The sequence below is a fragment of the Podarcis bocagei genome (assembly GCF_964188305.1).
Source record: "Podarcis bocagei genome assembly, chromosome: 15".
NCBI lineage: Eukaryota > Metazoa > Chordata > Lepidosauria > Squamata > Lacertidae > Podarcis > Podarcis bocagei.
Window position 1 is genome coordinate 34,844,839 of NC_138141.1, and position 21,541 is coordinate 34,866,379.

Sequence of the window (21,541 nt, forward strand, 5' to 3'; positions counted from 1 at the left end):
TTCTTCGGTGATCAGCCTTCTTTATGGTCCAGCTCTCACTTCCATACATCACTACTGGGAAAACCATGGTCAATATAGTGGCCCGTATACCGAAGGTGCCATACATGGCTCTCCCCCTCCCCAGGTCATCCCCACAACAATCCTGTGAGGTAGGTTAGGCTGAGAGGCAGTGAGTGGCCCCCAAGGTCACCCAGTGATCTTTGTGCCCGAGTGAGGGATTCGAACCCTGGTCTCCCAGGTCCAGCACTTTAAATGCTGAACCACACTGGCTCTTCACTAACAGCTCGTCACTTTGTATAAAAGTCCTTTTCAGTTTTTCAGAGCCCTTTTCCTGGCTTTGGACAGGTTTGGTGTTATGCCAACCCACTGAGAGAGGGAGTTCTTGTTTAATGTTGGAGGAACTCAAACTTGAAGGATCAGGGATTTGTCCAAGGTTAGGCAATGAGTGGAAAGTAGAGATAGATAATGGAGAAAATTTAAAATTTTCCCACAGACCATCGCAAACAGTTAAAATCGTTAGTAAGATTGGAATATCACTTGTAGTTTAATAGTGAATTTTGGACACAATGGAGAGGTAAAAGATTTGGATTATCATAAAAGATGCAGGAGTAAATGATTAACAATAGGACCCACAAAGGGGAGGAGGGAAGTTCGGGAGATTTCTTGGAATCTTGTTTTTTACGTTGTATGTTGACTGTGTGACTGTAAAATTTTAATTCGAAAAACCAAATAAATAAATTTTATAAAAGGATTTCCTGGACCTGACATACTGTACGTGTCTTGCCCCACTGCACCACCAAAAAGGAAGAAAAGAAAAAAGTAGAGATAGACTCCTCTGAGAGACAGAGCGCATAAGTGAACCAGGTTAATTTTAAAATGCAGTTACAGATTGCCGCCCTTCAGAAAAAGGCGCTCCCCCCCCCCCGAGGTTCAGTCACCTGAGAACCTCAGATTCCCATGGAAAACGTCCAGACTGTCTTCAGAGCCAGCGTCTTAATTTTATGAATTCCCTGCTTTGGGTTTCCGCCCATAAATGTCTGTTTAGCACATCTTACTCATGCCTTTTGCTTTGCTAATCCCGGCCTCCACCTGCCTCTCACCTTCCTGTGTATAAAAATATGCCCGTATCAGTAAGAGAGGCCTCTATTTTTGGAATTGTTCCTTTCCCTTAGCTTGATCTTCGGAGCTATCACTTGCTTCACCGGATTTCTGGGCGTGATCACCGGGGCCGGCGCAACCAAGTGGTGCCGTTTGAAGACGCAGCGAGCGGATCCCCTCGTCTGTGCCGTTGGGATGCTGGGTTCAGCCATCTTCACTTGCCTGATCTTCGTTGCGGCAAAGAGCAGCATTGTGGGAGCCTATGTATGTATGAAGCAGCTTGGGGTAGCGTCCGGGGGGGGGGGACGACTGAAGTTCCTGATTGCAATTACACGCAGGTCATAGAATCGTAGAGTTGGAAGGGACCCCAAGGATCATCTAGTCCAACCCCCTGCAATGCAGGAATCTCAGCTAGAGCATCCATGGCAGATGGCCACCCAACCTCTGCTTTAAAACTTCCAAGGAAGGAAAGTCCACAAGCTCCCGAGGTCCCGCTGCCCAAACATTCTTTATACGAAAATTCACTTATTCAAGCATGAGGAATTAGTATCCAAAGCTTGCTATGCACACCAGAGCATAGCTGTCAACATTTCCCTTTTTTTAAGGGAAATTCCCTTATTCCAAATAGGATTCCTCGCAAGAAAAGGGAAAAGTTGGCAGCTGTGCACTAGAGATTCACATATCCAAACATCTGGACCTGCATGTGGTATTGTAAACAAGTAAACAGCCTTAAACAAGCCTTACTTTTTTGTGTTTTGCTGGTCCACAGCATCCATTTTGCCAGAAACAATGGTGGGGAGGGAGGGGGGAGAGATCAGACGAATAAGATAACATTTCCCCCCTTCAAGGGTTTTCCTGGGTTTTTCCTGTCATTTGGGGATCAAAATTCTGTGGTCAGGAACGCATTAGAAATGTTCCCATAGAGATCACTGGAAATCTGATCTCTTGACTCACTATGCAAACACTCACAGTGAATACATAAATACTATCAATAAAGTAAATATTCTCTATCTGCTGTTTAGCTCCCTTTATCTCTCTCCCTGCAATATACAGATTCTCCCTCCTCCAGCTAACTCCGCCCACAACCATAATTAATGAGAATTTGACTAGTATCTAAGAACATTTCCAATCTTCCTCCCAAACAAAAGGAAACAAGCAGTCCAGTTTCACAGTGCAATAAAGTAAATTGCTGTGCATTTGGTTGCGTTGGGAGCGAGTACAACTGTTTTATGAAATCTGCTTAAAATGTGGTAAAAACTAAACAATTGGTGCTGGGATCTTTCGTGGAAGTCACTCACATGTCTACGCTTCGTCAACAGGTCTGCATTTTTATCGGTGAGACGCTCTTGTTTTCAAACTGGGCCATCACTGCTGATATACTCATGGTAAGCTGGCATGGGGAGTGCTCTTAATTGTGTTGGTCAAGGCCACATGCAGTCCATAATGCTGCAATTGCACTGGTGCAGAGTTCAGCATCCTGTTGCCATTATGGAGGAATATTAAGAAGGATGGGGTGAGGAACTTCTGGGCTGGGCGCCCAATGTGGCCCTCCAGACCTCTCTGCCTGGCCCTCAGAGCCAGCTTAGTGGTACTCTGTGTGATGCCACGAATAGCTCTGCTCATTTTTTTTTTGTGGTGCGAAGAGGACATTGGTGCCAATGCCAGCCCTTTCCTCAGGCCTCTATTTTAGGAGGTGAGGCCTTGCCAGGGCAACCCTTGTGGTCTTTCCTCCGGCTTCCTGAGCTGTGTGTGCCGCTCAGCTTGGAGCAACTGGGGCGATCCCACACTCTGCTTCCTGGCTTAGCCAACCTGCCGCCATCTTTGGCAGGGATATCCGAGCCAGCTCCTGTGGTGCACTTTTGGTTCACTCAGGCCTGTAATTGACTTATTTTCCAAACTTGGGCAGGAACTAATGTTTGGCTGGGTTTTTTTCTTCTTTTCTAAGTGCACTTTAAAAGGGCACCTACCATCCTTTGCTACAAGTATGGGGAAACTCTGGCCCTCCAGATGGGAATTATGGATTGATAACTTCCAGAGGGCCCCACAGATTTCCCCAGTGGCTACAGAGCAGGGATGTGGCACCTCTGGCCCTTCAGATGTTGTTAGACACTAACTTTAGTAAGTTGATACTGAGGGAGGGCCAATATCCCAGCCAGTCAATACTGAGGGAGGGCCAATATCCCAGTCAGTCAATACTGAGGGAGGGCCAACATCCCAGCCAGTCAATACTGAGGGAGGGCCAATATCCCAGCCAGTCAATACTGAGGGAGGGCCAATATCCCAGCCAGTCAATACTGAGGGAGGGCCAATATCCCAGCCAGTCAATACTGAGGGAGGGCCAATATCCCAGTCAGTCAATACTGAGGGAGGGCCAACATCCCAGTCAGTCAATACTGAGGGAGGGCCAATATCCCAGCCAGTCAATACTGAGGGAGGGCCAATATCCCAGTCAGTCAATACTGAGGGAGGGCCAACATCCCAGTCAGTCAATACTGAGGGAGGGCCAACATCCCAGCCAGTCAATACTGAGGGAGGGCCAACATCCCAGCCAGTCAATACTGAGGGAGGGCCAATATCCCAGCCAGTCAATACTGAGGGAGGGCCAATATCCCAGCCAGTCAATACTGAGGGAGGGCCAATATCCCAGCCAGTCAATACTGAGGGAGGGCCAACATCCCAGCCAGTCAATACTGAGGGAGGGCCAACATCCCAGCCAGTCAATACTGAGGGAGGGCCAACATCCCAGTCAGTCAATACTGAGGGAGGGCCAATATCCCAGCCAGTCAATACTGAGGGAGGGCCAATATCCCAGCCAGTCAATACTGAGGGAGGGCCAATATCCCAGCCAGTCAATACTGAGGGAGGGCCAATATCCCAGCCAGCCAATACTGAGGGAGGGCCAATATCCCAGCCAGTCAATACTGAGGGAGGGCCAATATCCCAGCCAGTCAATACTGAGGGAGGGCCAATATCCCAGTCAGTCGATACTGAGGGAGGGCCAATATCCCAGTCAGTCGATACTGAGGGAGGGCCAATATCCCAGTCAGTCGATACTGAGGGAGGGCCAATATCCCAGCCAGCCAATACTGAGGGAGGGCCAATATCCCAGCCAGTCGATACTGAGGGAGGGCCAATATCCCAGTCAGTCAATACTGAGGGAGGGCCAATATCCCAGTCAGTCAATACTGAGGGAGGGCCAGTATCCCAGTCAGTCAATACTGAGGGTGGGCCAATATCCCAGTCAGTCAATACCCTGGGAGGGCTGCAGGTTCCCTGCCTTGGGTGTTCACAGTACTGAGGGACCCAATGTCCCACCACCAATCCCTTGGGAGGTCCCCAGCTGGTTCCTTTCACCATTCCTTCTCCATCCAGCCAGTCCATGGCAAGTACTGTATAGGTTTGCCACACAACTGCGGGGTTCTCTCTCCTGCAGTCAGGGGGAAGCCATGGTTGTTTTGATACATCTTTAAATGTATAGGCCTCTAATTGCAGAAGGTCTGCTCTTAGATTGGTACAAGTACAACCAAGATCAGGCCAGCTCTGCCTCCATTTACTTTTCTGTAATCCCCAAATGCATGCTTGTGCTAAATGGCATATCCCAGTGTGGGCTAGTCATTTGACAGACTGGTTGTTGAAATGCTTCACCATAGAGTGTTGGACAAGGACCAAGGAGACCAGGGTTCAAATCCCCACTTGACCATGAAGCTTACTGGGTCACCCTGAGCCGGTCAGTGGTTAGGGATAATACGCAGAGTGGGAGGTCCTTAAAAGGCCACATTGAGCTACTTGGAGGAACGAAGGGATATAAATGCAATGATAATAAATAATATATTTCTCCCTGCCAGTACGTGGTTATTCCTACACGCCGGGCAACTGCAGTAGCTTTGCAAAGCTTCACCTCACACCTTCTGGGAGACGCTGGGAGCCCTTACCTGATTGGATTTGTAAGTGCATTTTTGGGGTGTCTGGGTCAGGGATGTGTTGAGAGGCTTGGCTCCCATTTGCAAGGCAATCATGTCTCCCCACCAAAGGAAGGAAAGTGCATATCCTCCAATATTTCTCTGATGAAAATAGGGATGTCCTATTCAATTACTACTACTACTACTACTACTACTACTACTACTACTACTTATTATTATTATTATTATTATTATTATCATCATCATCATCATCATCATCATTAATTTATTTATACCTCACCCATCTGACTGGATTGGCCCAGCCACTGGGCGGCTTCCAACCTATATAAAAACATAATAAAACATTAAACTTTTTGTTTTAAAAAAGGCCCTATACTGGCCTGCCTTCAGATGTCTTCTAAACTTATCTCCTTGGCTCAGGGGTCACATAACTCCATACCCTCCAACAGTTCCCTGATGGAAATAGGAAAGCCCTAAGGCAAAGCAGGACATTCCAGGATAAAATAAGAAACCAGAATGTCTTCTGTAAATCTGCGACTGTCCCTGGAAAATCAGGGCACTTGGAGGGTCTGAAAGTACCAAGGACTAGAGCAGGGGAAGAGGAGGCAAAATCATTTCGCTGGTCTTCTTCTTCACTGGGGTTGCACCTGGGACCCTCTTTAATCACGCATGTGCAGTACCACCAAGCTGTGGGTGACACTCCCTGCTCTTATCCATGACAAATCTAGCCTGGCTATTCCTGCCCTCCATGCAGGGGTTTTTGCAGACCAGCAGGAGGGAAGCATAACAATTGGAAACCCAGACTGACAATGAGGAAAGGAGCCGGTTTATCGTAGCAATCATCGTATTTCTTTCCCTCTTGACATCTCTTGAGAGTCCCACACATCTTTGCAAGCGAGCGATCGCTGTCATACTGAATAAACTGCACCCGGAAAGATGCTAACTTCTTTCCCCCCTCTCCCCGATCCCAATTCTGCTTCCTCTCCAGATCTCTGACCTGATTCGCCAGAGTACAAAGGAATCGCCGCTCTGGGAATTTCTCAGCTTAGGCTACGCACTTATGCTCTGCCCTTTTGTCGTCGTCCTGGGGGGAATGTTTTTCCTAGCCACAGCCCTCTTCTTCCTGAGCGATCGAGCCAAAGCAGAGCAACAGTGAGTATCCGCCATTTGCACATGATATTGTATATGCCAGCTTTGGGTTGGTGCCCCCTACAGCCGGTGGGGAAAAAGCATGTCCGCACTACGCAGTCAGATAAGATTCAGACCCATTTGACCGTCGCCGTTGCTGATCAAGGAACCCAGTTACCGTATTTTTTGCTCTATAAGACTCACTTTTTCCCTCCTAAAAAGTAAGGGGAAATGTGTGTGCGTCTTATGGAGCGAATGCAGGCTGCACAGCTATCCCAGAAGCCGGAACAGCAAGAGGGATTACTGCTTTCACTGCGCAGCGATCCTTCTTGCTGTTCTGGCTTCTGAGATTCAGAATATTTTTTTTCTTGTTTTCCTCCTCCAAAAACTAGGTGCGTCTTGTGGTCTGGTGTGTCTTATAGAGCGAAAAATACGGTACATGAAAAGGGAGAGTGATCTCGAACAAAGCAAGATCGGTGCCTTCATGAAGCTATATTTCCCAGGGCTGTTTGGGGGGGGAGCTGGTGCCAGTTCCCAGGTTTTGGGGGTCACCTGGGCGTGTTGACCTCCTCAGGCTCTCTCCCTCTGTGAGTGAGCTCCTTTCCATAGGGACATAATTTACTAAGACCTGAAGAATTCAGGTGCAAGGTACCTCAGGGAACTGCCTGAATTCTTATATCCCGCGTTGAATATCTGCAGGAGCACCGTGGGTCATGGTGAGGCCCATTTGATGGCAGCAAGAAACAGAGCCTTTCGTGTCACTAGCTCAGTATTGTCAACAGAGTTTCAGCAGGCCCCTTCTGTCCCAAAAAATTTCTCTTCCGTCAGGCTGGCTTATGCAGGCCATTAAGAATAATGCATCTTTCCATAATAGTTAGCAGGTTTCAGATTTGTATATGGTTTTTTATTGTGTGGTTCTGTGCATGGTTGTTGTAAGCCGCTTTGTTGTTGTTTTTTATCACTAGCAGTATATGAATTTTGCTTGTATATATATAAATAAGAAGTTGTCTTAGACCAAGTCAGACCACTGGTCCATCCAACTCAGTGCTGTCTGCTCTGACTGGCAGCAGCTCTCTTGGGTGTGTCTCTCTCCCAGCCCTCCCTGAAGATGCTGGGGGGGTCTTTTTCATCCAAAGTATTTGCTCCATCACTGAGCTACAGCCCGTCCCCTGGCCCAAGGGAGTCTGGAGTTTGGCAGTGGCCCCTTGCTCCTCTGTCAGTTACTGGGCCTTGTCCAATGCCCATTGCTGCCTACCTCTAATGGAGCAAGTCCTGGGAGCCACATGGACTTCTGACTAGTTTATATTCGTAGCATAAGCATGGCTCAGTTTATTGGTGCTCTGCCTGGAAGATCCCCGTCCTGGCACTTGTCAAACTGGCACAAGCTCCCTTCCCTTGGAATGACTTTCCAGCTTCCTGGGCCCGAGACTTTTCCGCAAAGCTCTAAATCACCATCTCGAAAAAAGCAGCTTTGACGAACTGCACAAGAAGCTCTTCGCTGTAAAGACGCCCCATTATTCTGAGACCGGGAAATCTGATTTGAAGAAGGGAATGCTGGAACTCCCAGCTCTTCTGGCAGACCACAGCATCTCGGTCATATTTTATACCTGGCGACTGCAAGAGAGCATAATGAGGCAGCAACTGGGGTCATAATTGAAGGGAAGGGAAAGAAGGCCTATAGGCAGTCCTTGACTGATTTAGCAATCGTCGTAATGTTAGAAATAAGGAGGCGGCAGGAGAAAAGAGCGAAGCAGAGCTCAGTATTATCTGGAAGCTGCGCCCCTTTGCTGTGGAACCCCTGTCCCCTAATACAACACTTTAAAGACTGGGCTGGGGTTATTCATTTTCAACTCTGGACGTGCTCAGAAGCTTGGCTCAAGTTAAACCTTCAGGCCACGTGCGATCTACAGTGGCCCCGATCCAGCAAGTGTTACAACCTTCCAGAATATCAGAAGCTGCTCTTAATATAGGATAGGAGAGCTGCTGTTTCTCCCACCGCCACCTTTTAATTTTAATTAAGTTAAAAGCTCATGTAGTGTGTCGGGGGGCAGGGGGAGGGGGGAATGTTGTCACAGCCAGAAACTGGGTTGGAGGCAGTTTAATTAATTTAAAAGGGCCTGCCTGAACGGACACGTACGTTTGACTGTGCTGTGGGGTGGGCAGGTCAATGCAAGACAGCCTCAGCCATGTTTGCCTCTGTTCCTTCCGCTCCCGGCTTCTCTGTGAGATAGCGTGGTGAATGGAGAGACCCTGATTCAAATCTCACCCACCCACTTGGCCATAAAGCTCACTGGGTGACATTGGACCTGTCACTTACACGCCAGCCTGGCCTACCTCACAGGTTGTTGTGAGGTTGAAGTGGGACGGGGGAGAACCTCGTTCGCCACCCTGAGCTGCACAGGGAAAAGGCAGGATATAAACAAGGGGTGCCATTTAGACCCAGAAAACAGCAGGCTAGAGCCTTTGCCGAGGAGTATGGGAAATGTTCAAAGGATCATAGCAGCCATTTTAGCTTGGCTCTAATATACAGGGACGCGGGTGGCGCTGTGGGTTAAACCACAGAGCCTAGGACTTGCCGATCAGAAGGTCGGCGGTTCGAATCCCCGCGAGGGGGTGAGCTCCCGTTGCTCAGTCCCAGATCCTGCCAACCTAGCATTCAAAAGCACGTCAAAGTGCAAGTAGATAAATAGGTACCGCTCCGGGGGGAAGGTAAACGCTGTTTCCTTGAGCTACTCTGGTTCGCCAGAAGCAACTTAGTCATGCTGGCCGCATGTCCTGGAAGCTGTACGCCGGCTCCCTTAGCCAATAAAGCGAGATGAGCGCCACAACCCCAGAGTCAGCCACAACTGAACCTAATGGTCAGGGGTCCCTTTACCTTTACCTAATATACAGTAAGCCAACAACTTACGAGGGGGGTTACGTTCTGAGGATCACGCTTCGTGCCAAAATCATAGTCAAAACACATTGGGTGCAATGGCGAGTGGGATTGCCAAAGTCATTTTTCTTCTTCTTTTAATTATTCCCCACCCCCCACCCACCCCGGCCATATCTATAAGGCTGAATGTGCAAGTTGCAGGTTTACTGTATGAAATATAAGCCATCATGGTGTAGCAGTTAGAGAATTGGACTCGGAGGCCGGGAGACCAAGGCTAAAATCCTTGCTGAGCCGTGACGCTCAGTGGGTGACCTTGGGCCAGCCACAGTCTCTCAGCCTGACCTACCTCACAGGGTTGTTGCTGTTGTGGGGATAAGGTGGGGAAGAAAAACTGTGCCACCTTGAGCTTAGAGGGAAGGTGGGATAGAGATGCAATTAAAAACAACAACACCAAATACAGTGTGTGTGTGTGAGAGAGAGAGAGGGGGGGGGGTCTGACTAGATATTGTTTACAATATGAAATAATACTTGAGTGCCCTGTCACTCCTCTCCTCAAAAGATACCGAATTTCCTGCTCTATAAGACTCACTTTTTCCCTCCTAAAAAGTAAGGGGAAATGTGTGTGCGTCTTATGGAGCGAATGCAGGCTGTGCAGCTATCCCAGAAGCCAGAACAGCAAGAGGGATTGCTGCTTTCACTGTGCAGCGATCCTTCTTGCTGTTCTGGCTTCTGAGATTCAGAATATTTTTTTTCTTGTTTTCCTCCTCCAAAAACTAGGTGCGTCTTGTGGTCTGGTGCGTCTTATAGAGTGAAAAATACGGTGATTATCTCTGCTGAGCCTTTGGGGGGGGGGCTTGTTAAAAGTGAAACCCAACCAACCTGGGGCTGCGTGTTTTTCAGCACGGATCTGGACCGCCTTGCCACGGGCACCTCCAGTAACTCGGAAGACACAGCCACATGACCGCTACAACTTGGGGTTAGTTGGTGTGTGTTTTTGTCTTCTTTCTTTAAAGGAAAAAAAGAAAGCTTCTACTCACTGGCCGGGGGATGGAAAGGGGAAGAAAACCCACCATATATGTAAATATTTTCAGTGCCAAAAGAAAACACACAGAAATCTGAACTTCTTTTCTGCTGGAAAATTTGTTTTTTATTTTTTGGACCAGGCTGCTTCTTGCGGGCAGCTGTTTCCAAAACATGTGGTTCCGTAGGCATGTTTGTGGATCTGCTCTTACGTTATGCGATACGTTTTTGGGCAGAGTTTGATAGCCGTGTATTTATTTTTAATGCATTATGAATCTAGACCTATAATCCACCCTAATCCTTTTGTGGCTCGGGGTGGCTGGCATGGCATCCGTTCTCATCATGTGGCCTCTTCCTTCGTCCAGAGCTGACATTAAAACTTTACATTAAGGTGATTTTAAATAAATAAATACATTAACATTTGCGGAATCCTCTGCTTGGGGAAGAGGCTCGGTTCTGTGAGCTATCCAATTAGTTCAACTTGAGCAAATTTGCATTATTTATTCCAGTTTTGCTAATGTGGGGTCCTGAAGCCCCCCCCCCACACACACACACTGAAAACCTTATTCACCCCACTCTTCTGCTTTCTGAAATTTCAGCAGTCATCACATGCCTGCTGGAAAACCTTGAGGACTGTCAGCTTTGCCAATTGTTTTTGAGAGGGAATCTGAGGTTCTTAGGAAGCTGCATTCTGGATTCAAAAGTGCATTCAATGTTTTTTGTGGCATCCTTGGATAATTCCACAAGCTTCCCAGGCAAGCAGATAATTCCACAAGCTTCCACAAGCAGATAATTCCACAAGCTCCCAGGGTTGTTGTCCCCCCTCCCCAACCCACCCCGGTTTTCTTTCCCTTTCGGGGAATATCTCAAATATCTACATATATGATGGGTTTCCTCTTTGCCAGCAGAACTACAGATCAGCCTTTACCTTAGCTGCTTGCTTGGAAGGAATGCAGCATTGCCAACCTCCTGCGATTTGAAACAACAAACAAAAACAGCATGGAGCAACGATAGCAAGAACCTGGCTATGAAACCGTGACATTAAGTCAATTACGGAGCACGGGGAGAGCTGGCAAAGCTGCTACACTGCGGAAGAGGAAGGAGGCGAGAACCTTCTGAAAGCATGTGCTTTGTCCGTTAGACCTGGGATGGGAAACCTGTGACTCTCGAGACGTTGATGGACTAAAGCTCCCATCATCCCTGGCTATTGGGTATGCTGGCTGGGGCTGATGGGTGTCGGAGTCCATCAGTGTCTTGCGGGCCTCTGTTTCCCCATCTCTGCTTGAGATCAAATGCTCTGGAAGGCTTTTGCAATAGCACTGCATGAATTTCTGTGTCACGACACCCGTGCACTCCCTGCAGCTGAGCACCGCCACTGGCACTATTGCATTTAGCATCCCGACTCTTTTAATTCTAACGAGCCTGTTCTTTTCCTACAACGCAACTCCGCTGAAGAAGCCTTATTTTGACGGAATTAGATGATGCTCAACCTGCATAGATTTGCGCCTAAGAAAGCCAAAAGTTATGAAGGAAGAAAGCTGGCTAGCTTTGGTTTGTGGGCGACACGTGCACCTGTTGCACAATCTCGGAAGAGGCATTTCTTCCCTTTGGGGCAGGAAAGGACGAATACCTCTTTTGTGGTTGGGGTCAGGGATAGGGGCGGCCAGATCTGTGTGTCTCCTGTCCGCTTCAGATTCGCAGGTGTTGAATCATAACTCTGCTTCGTCCTGTTTTGCACTGTTCTATAAAAGCTTCAAGAAAGTCCACACGTTTAGGGTAAGCATTTTACTCTTAGCAATGACGATGACAATAAATATGCCACAGTGTCTCCTGGTTAGAGAGTGAGCTTTCTATACAAGCAACTTTTCCACAAGTCCTCTTGCCTAGATAAATTTGCTGAGTGGGGGTTGTTGGACGATGCTAGAGGTCTGCAGGGATTTAAGTATTGCACAAGATTACTAATTAACCTAATAACAACAATAATTAAGAATAAAAAAATTTAGATGCACACCACACTAAGGTTCCAGGATTTCAGGGATGCAATCTGAGATGTCAAGTAGCTTTGGTCACCTTGTGTGGATTATGGAGCCCATCATCTCAAGCGCAAAAGACCAGGGCAAAGAGGTGTATCTCCAGCATAAAATGAAAGCTGCATAGTGAAGGTGTCTTTTTGTATGCAATTTGCATACTTGGGGGACTTTGCCCTAAAATACGCATTTTTGTATATGTTCTGGGATCTCTTGCCTGAGAGCAGGGCCGTTGTTGGTGGGTGGTCCAGGGGTCACAATCCCAGGGTCTTTTACTGGAGGTCCCCAATCTTCTACCCTTCCCAACCCATTTTTAATACCATAAGAAGAGCCTGCTGGATCAGGCCAATGGCCCATCTTGTCCATCATTCTGTTCTCACAGTGGCCAACTAGATGCATGTGGGAAACTGGCAAGCAGGAGCACAAGAGCAGTCCTCTCCCCTCCTGTGGTTTCCAGTAGAGGCAGAGCATAGCGATCATGGCTAGTAGCCATTGACAGGCTGATCCTCCATGAATTGGCCCAACCCTCTTTTGAAGCCCTCCAAGTTGGTGGCTATCACTGCCACATGTGGACATGAGTTCCATAGTTTAACCAGGCACTGTGTGAAGAAGGACTTTCTTTTATCTCTCGTGAGCCTTCCAACATTCAGCTTCATTGGAGGTCTACGAGTTCTGGTGTTAGGAGACAGAGAGAAGAAGGTTTTTCAGTCTACTTTCTTCACGTCATGCATGATTTTATAAGTTTCTATTGTGTCATCTCTTGCCTTTTCGCTAAACTCAAAATTCCCAAATGCTGCAACCTTTCTTTGAAAGGGAATCACTCCATCTCCTTGATCTTTCCGGTTGCCCTTTTCAGAACCTTCTCCAGCTTTACAATACCTCTTTTGAACTGCTTTTAAGCTTCCAAAGAAAAACCCTTTACTTAAAAGACAGCTGCAAAAATTGCAGTGCTGGTGGAACCTCAGCCCGGCCTGGCCTTGTTAATTTCCCAGAGTCATCAAGACATGCCGATAAGAATATGCACATTTTAATGCAGGTATTTGTCATCAGACTGCGCCGTGAGTCCTTTAGCAATGTCTCTCCTGGAAGGAGCGAGATGATAATCTCCTTATGAGATTTAAGGAGCGCAGCATGTGTAAGTAAGTTGTGTGGGGAGACTTGTGGCCAGCTTCCAATGGTTCCTTGCAGAGTCCTTTTTTGCGGGCGCCTGAATCAGAGAACTGTAACCCTAAAATGTAACTCACAGATGTCATTGCCAAATGCCTTTCTGGCTGCCTCTGCAGTCAGGAATTGGCATTTGCCAAGGATTTCTTGACGTCACTGCTGGTTACAGGGTCCAGAAAGGGGGTGTTTTGTTTTTACCACTTCGCCTTGTAGGAGCTCAAATATCAAACTGAAATTATGCAAGCAGATAAAATCTCTGGCATTCCTCCTTTGCCTGACCAGTCTGCATGCTTGATTCTGAACTCAGAAGTTTTGATTCCCCCCCCCCCCGCCCAACCTAAGAACCTCCTTTTTGCCAGTTTCTTGTAGACATCTGGCTTGCCTCTGTGAAAAGATGTTGGGTTAGATGGGCTCATCCAGCAGGATCTTCTTATGTCCCTGTGATCACATTCTCCAGCCCCTTCTTGGCAATGGGCGGATTAATGTTTTTGTGGTAGATTCGTTCCTTGATCTCAGCCAGGTAGATCCTCAGTGCTATCTAGTCCAGGCTGGGTCTTCTGAGGAGTGTTCCGGCTGATTTTGTTTCTGAAAACCAGAGGCATCATCCAAACTCTGCCCTCTGTGAGTTCTCTCTAGAGAGACGCTCTGGTACCAACCTGTCTATTTTTATTTACTGTCTCCCTTCTGACATCCTTCCTCTTTCCATTCTGACTGGCCTAGGAGGTATTATTCAGCAGGCAATCGCCCTGCATTAGGGGTGGAAGGATCCATCCCTTTTGCTTCTCTCCGTTTTTCATTTTTCCAATGATTAGTTCAGTCCACCACATTTCTGCAGCAATTTGTGATACTTTTTTTAAAAAAAATCTCATAAAAATTCGTAGCATTTTAGTGTGAATTTCTCCTAATAAGCACATTTTTGTGTATAGTTTGGACTAATGTACTGTACGTATTTTTGCAAGTGCAAAATAGCATTTTTGTAAGTTATTTTTCTGTATTGTTTTCACCAATACTTTCATTTTTATGCACACTTTCTGCTAATATGTGCATTTTTTAAACGCTGCCTGGTTGGAGAACTGCATCACCAAAAAGATGCTGACGCAGATTCCTCTTGTTGCCAGTATTTGCTATAATTATTTTGACTTACGTGCTTCTTTCCAGTCTTTCTCTTTCTCAGAACAATGGTCAGGTCTGCTTTGCACTGTTTGATTGACTTACAAACTGGGACTCTGGCCTCCCAGCCAGTCACAGAGAAGGTGCTGGAGGGGCTACCATTTTTCTGTTTACAAAGAACCTCCTTTTATGCTTGCCGTTGTCAATCTGAGCTCTCTTATAAGATGCATCTCCTTCACACATCTAAAAGCAGATATTTTACTTCACCTGTAAATCCGATAAGAATTATCTTCAGGTACCATTCTTTTTTGTGTATAAGACGAGGTTTTTTCCTGTAAAAATTAGGTTTAAAAATTAGGGTCGTCTTATACATGGGCAGTTCAGAGTGGGGATGGGTGATTGCTGCTGCGATTAGGAGGTTGTTTGCGGCGATTGTTCTGGTGATTGGTGGCTGCGGCGAAGGCTGCTGTCGATTGGCTGTTGTTGCGTCAATTGGGCGGGTGATTGGCAGCTGCTGGCGGCGAGGGGGCTGAGTATTGTTGGCTTCTGTAATGTGTGCTACTGGCAGCATTGGCCAGGCAATCCCCCCAAAAAAAGCTCAATAACTCAGGGCAATACCCCCCCAATTTTCTTAATTTTGAGTCCCCAAAAATAGGGGGTGTGTTATACACGAAAAAGTATGGCAAGCAAAAAAGAGAGAGAAGTGTAGCCAGTAACAGTGGATATCTTCCAGAAATTTCCTCTGTGTCTAAAATCCTACCTGGAAATCAGAATCATTTGTCGATATGTGTATTCCCCAATTGGATTCAGAGCAAGACCCTGATTTATCCCACCAATGGCAAGCCTAGAGAAAGGCTGCATGTAAGTGGTTTGCGGACCTATTCGTTGATCATAGGTTCCAGCGCATAAGCTTTAGATTAAACCCATTTATCATAAGCGAGGCCGGGACACAAAGGGTCGAAGGTCGCAGGCTTCGCTAACGAATTAATCTGGGTGTCGCGTTCTGAGCGCATGCTGGCCTACACAGGTTGGGGCTTGAAAGGCTGCTTGTTTCAAAATCCTAGGGTTAAGATGGAGTGTCCCTTAAGACCTCTTGACTGCCCTATAATCACAGTTATAAGAAGAGTGCTTGACAAGTGGATGAAAAGATAGATGATCTCCCTGTCTTTCTCTTTCTCTCTCACACACACTTCCAGTTATAGAGAGGTTAAGGTGTTACTTGCGTTTGCCTGCCCCTTCATAATGTAAGTTCCCTAAACCTTATACAGCTGCTGCTGCTGCTGCTGCTGCTGCTGCTTTGGCGATCACTCATAGCCGAGTAAGATTGTCTTCCATAAACACGGTTTTAACAATGAGTCCGTAAGTGACTGTGGAGGCCAATTCTGGATCCACACATCCTTCCACAGTGGGGACATTGGTTTCTGGGCGGGAGTTGATCACGGTGTGGATTTGCTAAGCGTGCAACCTTTAGCACGTTTCTCCCTTGAGTCCTGAGTTCAAGTGTCTTCAAAGTCCATGACATCTTTGGTAAAGGCTGTTCTCCAACTGGAGCGCTCGCAAGCGTTTCCCAAATGTCAGTGTTTATACCACATTTTTTAGATTTGCCTTGAGACAGTCTTTAAACTTCTTTTGTTAACCACCAGCATTATGCTTTCCATTTTTAAGTTCAGAACAGAGTAGTTGCTTTGTAAGGCAATAATCAGGCATCCGCACAACATGACCAGTCCAACGAAGTTGATGTTGAAGAATCATTGCTTCAGCACTGGTGATCTTTGCTTCTTCCAGTACACTGGTATTAGTTCACTGGTGTAATGGGTTTAGGGGTTGCTCGTGCGTAAGTTGCCGCCACTCCTGGCTAGGTTACCTGGTTGAACCCTTTCTGACTGAACAGCCTCTAGCATCGTGACTGTCTCAGTCGCTGGCAGAATCCGTCAGTCGGCGTTTCTTGAACTTCTTCCAGCACAAAAGTTCTTTGATGCCTAGTCTCCGCCGAGTCTCCCTGCGCGGAAGCCTTCTGCGCAGGGAGGGTGTGGGCAGCGGAGGACCCGTACTCTCTCCGCTGGTCTCCGGCGAGGAGTCTTGGAGCCTCCTCTCCGATTCCCCCATCTGCCCCCCTTCTCCACTGGTGTTACGCTGATTTCCTTCCCCAGCAAATGGGCTGCCCCTCTCCCTACTGGGACCCTCTCCGGCATCGCTCTGGAGCCTTCCCTCCGCCTCTAGCTCCGATGGCAGTTCCCTGACAACTGGTATTAGTTGTTATACAGCAATTAGGTTTAAAACAGAAATAAAAGTGTAACATAGAATAATGAAGACAAATTCAGTGTGAAAATTACACATAAAGCAGAAAGTTTGAAATCTTTTTTAAGCAGCCTAATCAACTAAAAATCTTCCAGCTGCCATTAAAACAAAAACAAGTGGTATCGAAACAGTCTTTTAAGTTTCGAAGTGGTATTTGAAAAGTCCTGAAGTGTTGCTGTTTTTTAAGTATCGATGTATGTAAATGAAGCATAGAGCTGGCTTGTAGCTCTGTAGAACATACCTGGGGCAAATGCTTAGAATGTCCAGCTATGATGAGAGCTGTCTAAAGTTGCCTTGAGATGTTCTATGCCAGCGGCCCCTAACCTTTTGTGGGTTATGTACTGTATGCAACACTCATTTTCACAGATATCAGGAGACGAGGGTCCATTTCAAGCTCAGACAACCGGCTGATTTGCCCCAGTTCCCGAGTTCATTGCATTTAATCTGGTGTCACCCAGGAAAGTAAACTGCCGAATATTTTATATTTGCGTTGTACCAAAATGTGGCACAACAGCTTCAAAAGCAGTTGCAAGCACGCGCGCACACACAATCTTGACATTTCCTCCCTCTCAGTGTGTTTGCGAATATTCCTGTGTGACAGAAATATTGGCAGGCTTTTAGCAGCTTTTACAAGTGTGGAGGAGCGATGACGAGTGCATCCTTTAAAAATGATTAGGGCAGATGATTTGGAGGTGGCAGATCTTTGTTTTGCAACCAATTAGGCTGTGCAAAGTGAGAAGGGCTTATCACAGGACTGGGGTTGCCATTGATGGTTTAGGACTCCAGGGGCTAGTTCTCTTTGAGGTGTGCCTCGCATTGTGCCACTACAGGTCAGAAGGGGTTCATGGTATGGACTGTTCCTCCATGCAAAATGGCAACTCTCTGCTTGTTGAAAGCTGTTATGCTGGAATTTCTTCACCCAATGTGGGGCTTGAACCCACAGCCCTGAGATTAAGAGTCTCATGCTCTACCAACTGAGCTATGTAGCCTCGGACTATGACTCCCATCAGCCCTGACTTTAGCCCTGCTGGCTTAGGCTGATGGGAGTTGAACAACTTTCTTGCAGGCACCTGGTATATACCGTATTTTTTGCTCTATAAGACTTACTTTTTCCCTCCTAAAAAGTAAGGGGAAATGTGTGTGCATCTTATGGGGCGAATGCAGGCTGCGCAGCTATCCCAGAAGCCAGAACAGCAAGAGGGATTGCTGCTTTCACTGTGCAGCGATCCCTCTTGCTGTTCTGGCTTCTGAGATTCAGAATTTTTTTCTTCTTGTTTTCCTCCTCCAAAAACTAGATGCGTCTTGTGGTCTGGTGCATCTTATAGAGCGAAAAATACTGTAGGTTGTCCGTATGCAAATCCGCCGTTGTAAGGAGGAGAATGGCAAGCTTTCAGCTTCAGTCCTAATTGCTGAAAGTGTAGGGCATCTTTGTCTTTTGGAGTTTTATCTCTGTCTCAACACTTGGTTGCTTAATGAAGAGCCCTTGACGCTTTGCTGCCTGGGGAAGAGAGAAGGGAACGCTATTGATTTTGTTCTCTTTTTTAATGCTGGCTTTTATCCTCCCGAGTTTTCCTCTGGAAGGAAAAGGAGCTAGACGACAGACCTGAATCCCTCTCCCCTTCAAATTGTTGAAGCAAAACAGGCTGGGAAGGTAAAAACCTTGAGAGAAGCATTGGAGATAACAGTGGCGGAAAGAGACGAATCAGGGCTGAGTAGCTGGCCACATCTGGATGATGTGATGAACTGTTGTTTAGTGTAGCACTCAAACACAACCAGTTATTTAGAATGAGCCAAGGCAAGTCTTGGACTCATGTGCTCCCCTTGACTCCTCCAGCATGGCCATGAGTCGGGAAGCTCTCACTTCCGTTTTTGATTGACTCCAGTTTAGTGTTGCATCTGAATGCTAAACTGTGGTTAATCTTAACTGTGCAAAAGCCAATTTAATAACCCATGCTTTGTAAGTTGACTTGGAAATAAAGGACTCCTTCAAATAAAACTCCATAAAGTCGAGGGTGCGGCCAAAGCATTCTGTCTATCCCTTCGTAACAAATGACTACTGGTAAGGCCCTCTTATCCTCCATTAATATGCCCAATCCCCTGGCTGGCCTTCAACACACGAGTCTCCCAGATCTGTTCAGGAACAGCATCCTCTCTCATTCTTGCACTAACGTTTTCAAGTGGCCTAATCGGTTGTGACTTTTCCTTTGAGCAAACCGGCCTTTGGTTCCTAAAGCACAGCCAGCTCCCTTAAAGGCTTGGGGTCGCTGTCATTGCTTATCAAGCAATATGTAACTAGATGGAATATTTTTAGCTCAATCAGCTCAGGCCTTTTCCTCCTTTCCGCTTTTCTTGGGCTGTAACGTTTAGCAGATTCATTGGGGAGATCAGGGGTAGCCTTCCAGTGATGCTGGACTCCAAAGCCCATCATCCCTGACCATAAGCCTTGCTGCTGAGGCTGATGGGAATTGGAGTCCAAAAACTTGTGGCGAGCCACAGATTCCCCACCCTTAAATTATTCCTATTTTTAAAAAAACAAGAACGCATTTAAAAAACGCGTGCACATAAGTGTGCGTTTTAAAATGCATATATGAGTGGAAGTAATGCACAAAATGCATTATGTTGCAGGAAAATGCATTGCAAAAATTCCTATATTTGGCAGAACTGAGTACTAAAATGTGCATGGAGGAAATTTGCACTAAAATGCTGGTGATTTTTCCTGAGGACTTTTAAAAATGGCAAAGAGGTGTGGAAACGTGGAGAAGCGAAACTGCAGTTGACAGGTTTATGCATCCCATCCCTGGGCCAGGGCTCACCTGACGTTCCTACAAGGAACGTGATGCTGCTTTTGGCTTTCTTCCCAGTGCCGTAGAAAGTAAGACAACGCCAGGAGGTGACAGGTGGAAGGGTCAAAATGCAGGCTGGTGACATATGGGGAAATTACAGCATCCCACTGAAACCAGCGGTTTACCAGTAGAAGGGGCACAGAAGCGCAAAGACGCCCTGAGGGTTCTCCAGGAAAGCGTTCAGGGCATCAAATTAGACCCATTTTTCACATACCTTTAGAAATAATTGAATGACTCATTTTGGAGCAGGTAGGCGAGAATAAAATAGCAGCTGCTGCAAGCCCTCCTTAATTGTAGACGTTCGCAAAGGTTGTGGAATGAGTTTTAGTCCGTCCTGGATTAAACACTGCAGATTCCTGCAAGCAGCAAGCTATATTATAGTGAGTGAGAAGGTGGAACAGACAACAGGACAAGGGTGTTTTCCAAAATCAAAACAACAAAACAAACCCTGGAGAAGGCTACAGCAGACAAAGAGCTTTTCCAAATTCCAAGTTCTCATTTTTCTCTACTTTTCTGCTACTTTTTTTTTAAAAAAAGAAAACAATGGCAGCTTATTTCCTTTCAGAAAATAGCAGAAAAGGATGTCGCTGCCTTCCCCTCTTTAAGGAACAAAAAGATTTGCAATCTCAAGAAAAATAAATTTGTTTGGGAGGGCTATTTATAAAGGAGATCTGTCCCCAGTAGGTTGGAGTAGGTTTGTTTTTAGTTATTTACTGCACTTATTCATCACTTTTTAAATTAAACTCAAAGTGGCTTTAATAAGGCATCCCACGTGGAGCTATAGTAGGGCTCTCAGGTAACCGGTCCGAGCTGCTTTCAATGAAGTTCTAATTCTATCATGGGAAAGGACTTTTTTAAAAAAACTTGGGGGTGGCACACTACTGGTGGGTGTGGCAACAGGTGTGACTCTTTGTACAGGAGGCTGTGCTCATTAGGACCACGAAAAAGGCAGAGCACATCTCTGCATCCTTCATCCAGGCAACTGAGAAGCCTGGTGACATTTGACCATGCAGAAGCACTTGACAAGAGTTCCCAAGGGCCGGTCAGAGGGGTCTGGGGGCCATATCCTGCCCCTGAGCCTAAGGTTCCCTATAAGGCAGAGATATAGCCTGAGACACTACAGCCCTGTTCCAACCCAGAAAGCCTGAACCATTGGTGGGTAAGCAGGCACTCTTGGAGTGACAAGAGCAGCAGGCAATATTTCCTAGCTTGGGAATATGATTATAATTATTTGGAGCGTGTTCATCAGGTTCACCTCAAGTACAAGGCAGGCCTTATGGCCCCCAAATTGTTCCTTTACAGCCAGGCAGGGGAATCTGTGACCCTCCAGATATTCGTGGGCTTCCAACTCCTGTTGTCCCAAGTCAGCCTGGCTTACGGTCAAGGAGGATGGGAGTCACGGTCTGGCTCCCCAGCCCTTCTCATAACGGAGGCAGCGACTGCAGTCTGTGCTGCAGAGGGTGTCCAGGGGAAGCATCCATGGGGGCCCCACAGCTCACAAAGCCCCTCTCCAAGCAGTGCTGCTTCCCTCCCTTAGAGCACCTGTCAGGGAACTGCCATCAGCTCCGAGGTGAGAGGTGGAAGGGCAGTTGTGTTATAGGGAACCTCCGAAGATCTTGCGAAGCAGTTCCTCCTGCCTCCAGTGGGGAGGAGGTGCAGGGACCAGGAGATGCTAGGGAGAGCCTCAATACGGAGCCTGAGAAAAGCATAGGGGAGGGAAGTACTACTTTGCCAGCACCCACTCTGCGCAGTAGGTTTTGGCGCAGAGAGGGGAGGAGAAGGATGGGGGTCACACGGCTATCATTCTGGTGGAGGTACAAGGACCGCCCACTCCCAGATTCTGCTAGCGACTGAGCCAGACATGAACTTGCGACGCTCTTCACCATAAATATTTTGGAGTAATAGTAAAGCTGGAAAAGACAGGTCAGAGTCTTGCCTGTTTGCTCTTGAGCAACCACACCAACACCTGACAGCACCCAAGCCCTTGAGGGGCAATGCCAGCAGGAATTGTGCTTTGTGTGGCCAGGTTCAAGCAGCCCAGCCAAAGGATGCCTTTCT

At 47.0% G+C, this 21,541-nt stretch overlaps 1 protein-coding gene across 2 annotated transcripts in view; it reads left to right on the forward strand.

Annotated features, from left to right (window-relative positions):
• SPNS2 (SPNS lysolipid transporter 2, sphingosine-1-phosphate) overlaps positions 1–21,541 on the forward strand; it is a gene marked incomplete at its 5' end in the record, with an annotated part of 98,018 nt that overhangs the window by 70,842 nt on the left and 5,635 nt on the right. The window contains 5 exons of one of the 2 annotated variants that reach the window (XR_014002584.1): positions 1,173–1,362; positions 2,418–2,483; positions 4,944–5,042; positions 6,007–6,170; positions 9,922–9,997. Coding sequence is in view for 1 of the 2 variants with exons in the window: in XM_081173041.1 (XP_081029167.1) it covers positions 1,173–1,362; positions 2,418–2,483; positions 4,944–5,042; positions 6,007–6,170 (519 nt within the window). The remainder of the gene's footprint in view (positions 1–1,172; positions 1,363–2,417; positions 2,484–4,943; positions 5,043–6,006; positions 6,171–9,921; positions 9,998–21,541) is intronic. The other variant, XM_081173041.1, reaches the window with a different exon arrangement.